The 7,414-nt window shown below is 33.3% G+C and overlaps 1 protein-coding gene across 2 annotated transcripts; it reads right to left on the reverse strand.

The window, feature by feature from the left end:
• Positions 1 to 527: 527 nt before the first annotated feature.
• LOC105115931 (probable sugar phosphate/phosphate translocator At3g17430) lies at positions 528 to 6,527 on the reverse strand. Of its 2 annotated transcripts, none has more exons than XM_011013017.1 (10): positions 6,165 to 6,527; positions 5,709 to 5,982; positions 4,899 to 5,006; positions 4,113 to 4,144; positions 3,985 to 4,035; positions 3,012 to 3,073; positions 2,647 to 2,908; positions 1,941 to 2,206; positions 1,738 to 1,829; positions 528 to 1,040 (listed from the first exon to the last, which is right to left on the reverse strand). In XM_011013017.1, the coding sequence occupies exons 2-10, from the start codon at positions 5,793 to 5,795 to the stop codon at positions 1,038 to 1,040; spliced, it is 963 nt and encodes a 320-aa protein (XP_011011319.1). In that variant the 5' UTR covers positions 5,796 to 5,982; positions 6,165 to 6,527; the 3' UTR covers positions 528 to 1,037. The 2 variants fall into 2 exon arrangements, with proteins under 2 accessions (XP_011011319.1, XP_011011318.1); XM_011013016.1 differs by having other exon boundaries at positions 528 to 1,093; positions 6,165 to 6,526.
• Between the last annotated feature and the right edge of the window lie 887 nt (positions 6,528 to 7,414).

Consider the following 7,414-nt stretch of genomic DNA (forward strand, 5'->3'; position numbering starts at 1 on the left):
TGACTATATACATATAATATAATGTAGCCTTATAATTATGTAAATGTGTTGTTATGTGCATGTGTATAACTAATTTTTATGAAATGTTGATTGATTTTATTATATATGGATTGTGCCTCGTTACTGAATGGAATCGATTTATCAATTCCCTGAATGATATTGTGATGAACAAAAAAAATATATCATTATTTTGACTTTGAAAAAGCTGGGTTATTACAAAAGTAATATGGAAAAGCTCTCAAGTAAAAGATAAGACTTAGAAAAGAGAGTTAGAGATTAAAATGAATTATCTGGACCTATTTATGAAAGAAGGTAACTATTGATTTTGCAAACAAAATCTTAAAAAAGAAGGAGAATAGAAGAATTGTAAACTTTATGTTAAGTACATAAATTCTAAATTGAAAAAAAATAAATTATGAGAAAAAAGTTTATGATTGAGAGTTAAAATTCCTAGTTAATTGGTGTAAAAACTCATATTCAATAAAATGAACTAAAAACACAGCCAACCCAAGATATCAAATTTCATAAAATAACTCTTAATTTAAAAATAAAAAATAAAATACCCGTTTCAACCATGAATATGAATAACTGTCAAATCTAATTCAACTGGAATAGAAAATACATACTAGCCCCATTCATACCCTCCTAAAAATGGTATCCAAACCAACAACAATATTATATTAAGGTGAGCTATGGTTCCTAAGATACCTGCATAAGCTACATGACGACAACGAAGAATGCACATGCTACAAGTGTAGTTACAATAAATTGCCCTCCGCTTTGCCACTCAATTACCCAAAAAGAAATAAACAAAGAATGAAAGCATCTTCTCTAAGACTGGCTTCTTTGCCTCCTGTTTTTCTCTTGAAATAAGTTCTGTTGTATCTTCGGGCTCAAAAATCACACATTGTGATCGCTACTTGCTAAGCTGTGCACGACCAAAGTGCGACAATCGTGATGATGGAATTAGAGGTGCTTCTTCATCAACATTCATATCAGAGGAAGAAATATTTCCCCCGCCACCACCTCCCTTGTTATCACTGCAGTTATTAGGTGTGAATGTATCAGATGACTTCTTCTCCAATATCCAATCCTATAACAAAATAATAAGGAAACCTAAATTATTAGATAGATAAAACAGTCTTATGGGAAGTAGGATTAGTTAATGTATGGCCGTTGTCTGTTCAAATTGATAATAATTCTACAAAACCAACAACTTGAACTCCAAGATAGGATTTACTTCATACAGACAAGAGTGTCTTTGTTTTCAGGTTATTAAATTAACTTGGCTAATATTCTCAGTGCTTCACTTATTATCTAATAAACTGCTAATAGGTAGGCTAAGAGGTGTGTTGTCCAACAATGTTTGCTACACAATTTGAAAGAGTTCAAACAGCCAATCAAGATTTCCATTACCAAAGTTCAAGCATATGACATTACTAGCATATAGTTCAAGTAATAGAACAAATATGTTAACTCTGTGTTGTTTTTTAACCAGGCAGTACCTTTCCCAGTATTTCTGAATCTTTCAGAAAGAAACTAATTGACAGAAGTAAAACGGTCATACAGAGATTAATTTATAAACTATGATGTATCTTTTAACAATGTATTCATCATATTCTTTTACCACTTTTTTCCACTGATACTGGCAGTCATTTATCACTCACATGAAAGAAATAAAAAACCTTGTATTGAAAAGCAAGTCTTATGATACCAAGGGCTATTAAGAAGATTAACCTTTGCTATTCTATCCGAAATATTTTCAGGGACCTGAGATGCACGGACATCCTTAACCTTCAAGTAGTTGTACATAACAACACCACAAAGTGCTGCACAAAAGAAGAGAAGGAAATATTTAAAATAACCACACAAAATCTAAGTATGGGTAAATGATCAAGTAACAATAAAAATCTTCCACATTCGTATGAGTAGAGAAATACCAATTGCATAACCGATTATATTCAGCCCAGTTATTGTAGACTCTGGGAATATGATGGTGGAAAGGGCTATGAGTATCCAGTCTTTTAGCACACCAGCAACTCGGATGGTGACTGCCCCAGTTCTACCAATTACTAAGAATATAGAGAAGTTCAAGGCTAACGCACAAAGAGCATTGGAAAAGAAGATCCAAAAGTTGAACTGGATCTGTGAAACTTCCATCCCAGGCTTCTCCAGTACAAACCAAGGAGCACACAGAAAAACAAAACTGCAAACAAAATACTATTCCTACATGAGCATCTGAGCCCTAATACAACAAGCAATCTAATTTCATTACCAATCATAGAAACTATCGTGGAACACTTCATCCACAACTACATGCACCCAGACAGCAGTCTCAGTGTTTAACAGTAGATTGAGATAACAGCTAGGCAGATCATGATACTTTTGCATTAGATACCATATCTAATTATCTATGCATTATGACAGGGTTTTTTTAAAACAAATATTACAATTATGGGAAGAAACTTAAAAGTGGAATTTCAATCACCATTAAATCATATCAACAAAACTTGACAAGCATAAAACACTCAAAACAATGAAGAGAGGAGAGACTGACTATTTTGCAATTTTGAGTAATATCATAACATCATATGAAATCATTTTCTTTGAAATAAAAAAAAATCTTGAAGCATTTATATACAGTACCTGCATGGAGCTATGTAATATAAGCTGGTGACTGGATTTAGGGTCAAGCCCTTCTTCTGTAGAAGAACTTGAGTTAAAACCAGCCTCAGAGCTTCTGCAAAGATGCCCGTGACCTGGTAAAGTGTGCCAACTACATTAAAATGAATTTCCCCATATGATGAGATGACAACTCCAACACTGACGAGCAACATGTTTAAGAACACGTCACACCTTGCTTTGTCAGTGCCACACATAACAGCCATGATAAATGTTGCCACAGGCACTGTAAAATCCATCCCCATCCAATATAAGGAGCCAAGCAGCTTTGCTTAAAGAGCATTATCATAGAATTGAAAAAACAACATTTGTACTTTTCATAGACATACTTAGAGCTTTGAGCATCTGGATGAAGGCTACTGAGATGTACAAGTAAGCTGTGTTGCCAAACCTGTTAAGACAAGGAATTGAAAACAGCAAAACAGTCACTCCCTCAGAAAAGTCAACATGATTCATAAGAGCTTGGAATTTTCTACACGTATGGAACACGAAGCATTTAATTTCTATAACAGAAATATAGAATAAATTGTCCAGCAGAAAATCTAACTCAATTATAAGTTATCGACAAAAAAGAGGAAGAAGAGCGTAACCCTGAATAGAAAGGCAACGTTCTACCATATAAATGAGGCATAAAACCCAGTGCAATAGCATAAATGTAAGCAAATGGCAGTGGTCAACAACAAAATCAAGCTGCAAATTCAAAACATGAAGCACCTAAGAGAAGCCCTGCTTGGTACAATAAAACTTCTGCCAATGGGAAACAGCATATTGAAAGTACCATTCAAAAGCCCACCCAAGAAAATAATCAGCGTGCTAGGATATGGATATATAGGAATCCAAATTTTCCAAATCACTCATGCTATGCTCTTCTAGACAGGAGTTTCGGTCAAATGCAAAAACAAAACATAATTAAGGAAAGGAAAGCCCCTTCCTCCATTGTGCTCAGAAAACAGCTTAAGCTGGGACAAGGTTACAAATCGCAGACTAAGCTCAAGAGATAAGCCATGGCCATAAATACCTGAACCACAAAACTGCTATAAAACTTGCACAAGAGCCTAGTGCAGATCATCTTGCCAAACAATACTTTGCCTACTTAATATATGATAAATCTCAGTAGTATTCCAGCAGCGATCCAGGTCTGATGACAACATAAATCTTTTGATGAATTTCTTTTTCCAAAGGCTGGCATAAGAATATATAACATGCCAGATTTCTCGTTTCACATATTATTGTCAAACAGTTTCTATGAGCCAAGTTAACTCATATGTCACCAGAACAGCCTTTTCACATTTAAGTTCTTACCAAAGACTTGCTGCAAAGAAGGCACTTATTGGCACAACACAGGTTATGTATCTGCAAAATTATTAAAAAAAAAATCAGAAAAGTGACAATGGACAAACAGAGAATGAAAACAAAGTTATATCACTTACATTTCCAAAGTCATTTTGACTGGAGATACAACCTGCATGTCCAGAAAAGAAGGAGAAATTAATTCCAGTACTCCAAGAGATTAAAAGAAAACAATGAAGAAATGCTGCAGAAGTACAGAGCTTTCAATAAAGTATTTTGCTTGACCCAGTGTATGATCACACTTTTTGGAGAAACATGAAGAAAGTTACCATACATTTGCAACATAGGTTACAGAGCAACAGCTCAAAATTCAATATATGAGCTCCACATACATGCTGAAATGTATAGCTAAATGGATACAAGAATGTATACCTCCACATACATAAAGAATAAACCTAATCCTAGGCTATTTTAGTTTGTTCTTCAAAGAAAGGTTCATTGTATAAAGGACCTGCCAGGGGATTCACTGAATGATGGGAATTGAAATGAGAAGTTTTCACCTTTTTTTTTTCTGGTCGGAATGAATGAATGAGCTAAAACAAATGAATATGATACTCTTTATCATAGATTTTATGTCTACTTGATCACTGAGAAACTCTAGCACTAACAGTCTTCACATTTTCCAAAGATAAATCCAAAACATTGTTTAAAGAATGTATAACATTCTAAGATAGAGAAATGATAACTTAAGAGCTCAAACAAGAGGTACATGCACAGTCTTCTATTCAGCCAAATGAAATAAGGTCCTGTTCATTACCGTGAATTAATACATGCCACCCACAACTTAATTGACTGTTTTGTGATTCCCATAATAGCCATCTGGGTTCCAAAAGCACAGGGAATCAAATTATGTAGGAAGTCATTACCTTAAATACACGAATAAGGAAAAAGGCTACAGCCCCTGAAAACCCCATATGAATCATCGTAAGTGTAATGGGAAATGGAAAGTCAAAATATTTTGGTGAGAGCACCCACTGCAACAAAATTCATTGAATCATACTTCAATTAGTAGTTCACTTCAAAAGGAAAACATAGAATTACATTAAGTTTCAAGTAAACCATATAAACCATGATCCTGCATAAATGAAAATGGCATGAACCACCAAGTAAACATGTATATATGTCAAAAAAAGGGCTTATTTACAGTAGAGAACCAAAAGTAGGTCACCTCTGCAAGTGCTAGGAACTGGCTTAAACCAGGCATAACTTCAGAGCTTACACCCTGGTGGAAGAATTGAATAACTGGGACACTGAAGCAATCCTTACCAGATTGGTCCCGAGGAGATTGAGAATTGAGTTTAATTCCCAAGGGAAAGTTCATAGAAGGCAAGAAAATGCTATAGAAAATTAAAAGAAAACACTGGATGACTGTCAACTACATGAGCAGGCAGCCATAGTGACTACCAAACAGTTAGAAAATGCATGACTATACACAATTAGGCTTCTTTGGGTGCGAGTATTAGCTCATTTCTTTATGAATTAAATGTCAAAGACCAGATGTTGGCTGATGAACAAAAGGATGTGGCAGCTAACTGACTGCAATTTCAGGGTTCAAATATAAAAGAAAAGACAACATCAAAATAATACAGTAACGATGTGGCAAACTGCAATAATATCCTGGGCTGATACACTTGCATAATAATAATAAGGAAGATGGTGATGGTGACGGAGGTTACCTTGTTGTACAAAATGACTCCAGACGAAAGCAAAATGTAAATCAAAAGGTAGAGATAAGTCAACACCAACGGCTTATTCACAATCATGTTTGCCTTTTCTGTGCTTTGCTTCCTAACGCCAAAAGCAAGAGAAGAAAACCCACCTCTTCCTTTTCCTCTTCCTCCCTACCTTTGTATGTAAATTGTTATTACTTCTCTGGTTTCCTCCACATCATCTAAATCCATTTCAACTCATTCGTATGTAAGAAAATTAAAAAATAAATAAACAAACCTCCTGCACAAGGAAAAAAAAAACGTGAGTTAGGATGACCTAATCGAATTAAATTTATCTAAGATAGCAAAATAATCAAAATTGAAAACAAAACCCTAGATCACCAACAAAAACAAACAATGTAGTGAATAAGAAATTCAAATCGAGCAAAATGAAATTGAAAGGGTCTCCCTTCAATTATTTACCAAATGCGAGACAGAGAGAAGGGGAGAGTCCGATCCGATCAATGGAAATGAAGGGTAACTAACAGGAATCACCGACAGCTAGTGATTGGAAGGACAGAACGAAACCAAGGGGAGGGGAGGGGAGGGGGTGGAAATGGTAATAAATGAATGGGCGAGTGATGAGACACAACAACCTGTTAGCCTGCTACTACTTCTGATGATATCGATCGATGAATGAATGAATCACACAAGTTTGTTTTCTTCGTTTCACAGGAGAAGGAAAAAAGAAATTGATTGATTGATGAAGGAGCTTAAGCGCCCGTGTGGCATCGAGGCTGCAGCAGAGGTTGACAGCAGCCACAAATATTAGCACGTTTAAAAATGGAGTATTGTTTTGGAGTGATGCATTTAAAGTGTGGCTGTTATTATGGTTTAACAAAAACAAAATTTCTATGCTTCTACTTTACTATTCATGTAAATTAATTTAATGCTTTGTTATTGATAAGAATAGTGGAAAGATGGAGAATGAATTCACTACTCACAATTTAAATAAGTTTTGAATCTAATTTAAATGTATTAGATTGGATTTGATCTAGGGAAATAAAAATATCTAATAAAATTTTTTAAGTATTGTATTTTATTTAAAAAATTAGTATTTAATATTATTTAAGTATACTATAAAATTTTATTAGAAAAAGATTTCATGATGATGTAGCATTTGTAAAATTTAATCGTAATTCTAATTTTATCCCTGATGATATTTTACCTGATATTGTTGCACGTTTAAAAAGCCATGAAAAACATTATTAATCAAATATATTAAACTATTTTTTATTCAACTTTAATTTTAACCATAATTTTAACGAAGCATATATATTTCCAAACCAACATCAACTAAAGGTATTTTTTATAAAATAATTTTTTAAAAAAACAATTACAAAAGCTATTGTAATACCAAATACACTCAGATTCATACAATGCAATCACAATTTGTTGTAAAGGATTCTATTTTAATTATATCATAATGAAATATTTTAAAAAATATTAAAATTTTAATTTTAACAAAAAACACTTTTTTAGTTAAAACTACACACTTATAAACATGTCTATTTTATTAATAGCATAGTTTTTTTAATAAAAATGTATAATGATTCGAAAAACAAGTTTTATTAATCAATAATTCTTTTATTGATCAATTAAAACTTGTTTTTTTTTAATCATTTTACATTTTTATTCAAAAAAACTATGCTATTAATAAAATAAACATGTTA

This window comes from Populus euphratica, unplaced genomic scaffold (genome assembly GCF_000495115.2).
Source record: "Populus euphratica unplaced genomic scaffold, PopEup_1.0 scaffold814.1, whole genome shotgun sequence".
Taxonomy (NCBI): domain Eukaryota; kingdom Viridiplantae; phylum Streptophyta; class Magnoliopsida; order Malpighiales; family Salicaceae; genus Populus; species Populus euphratica.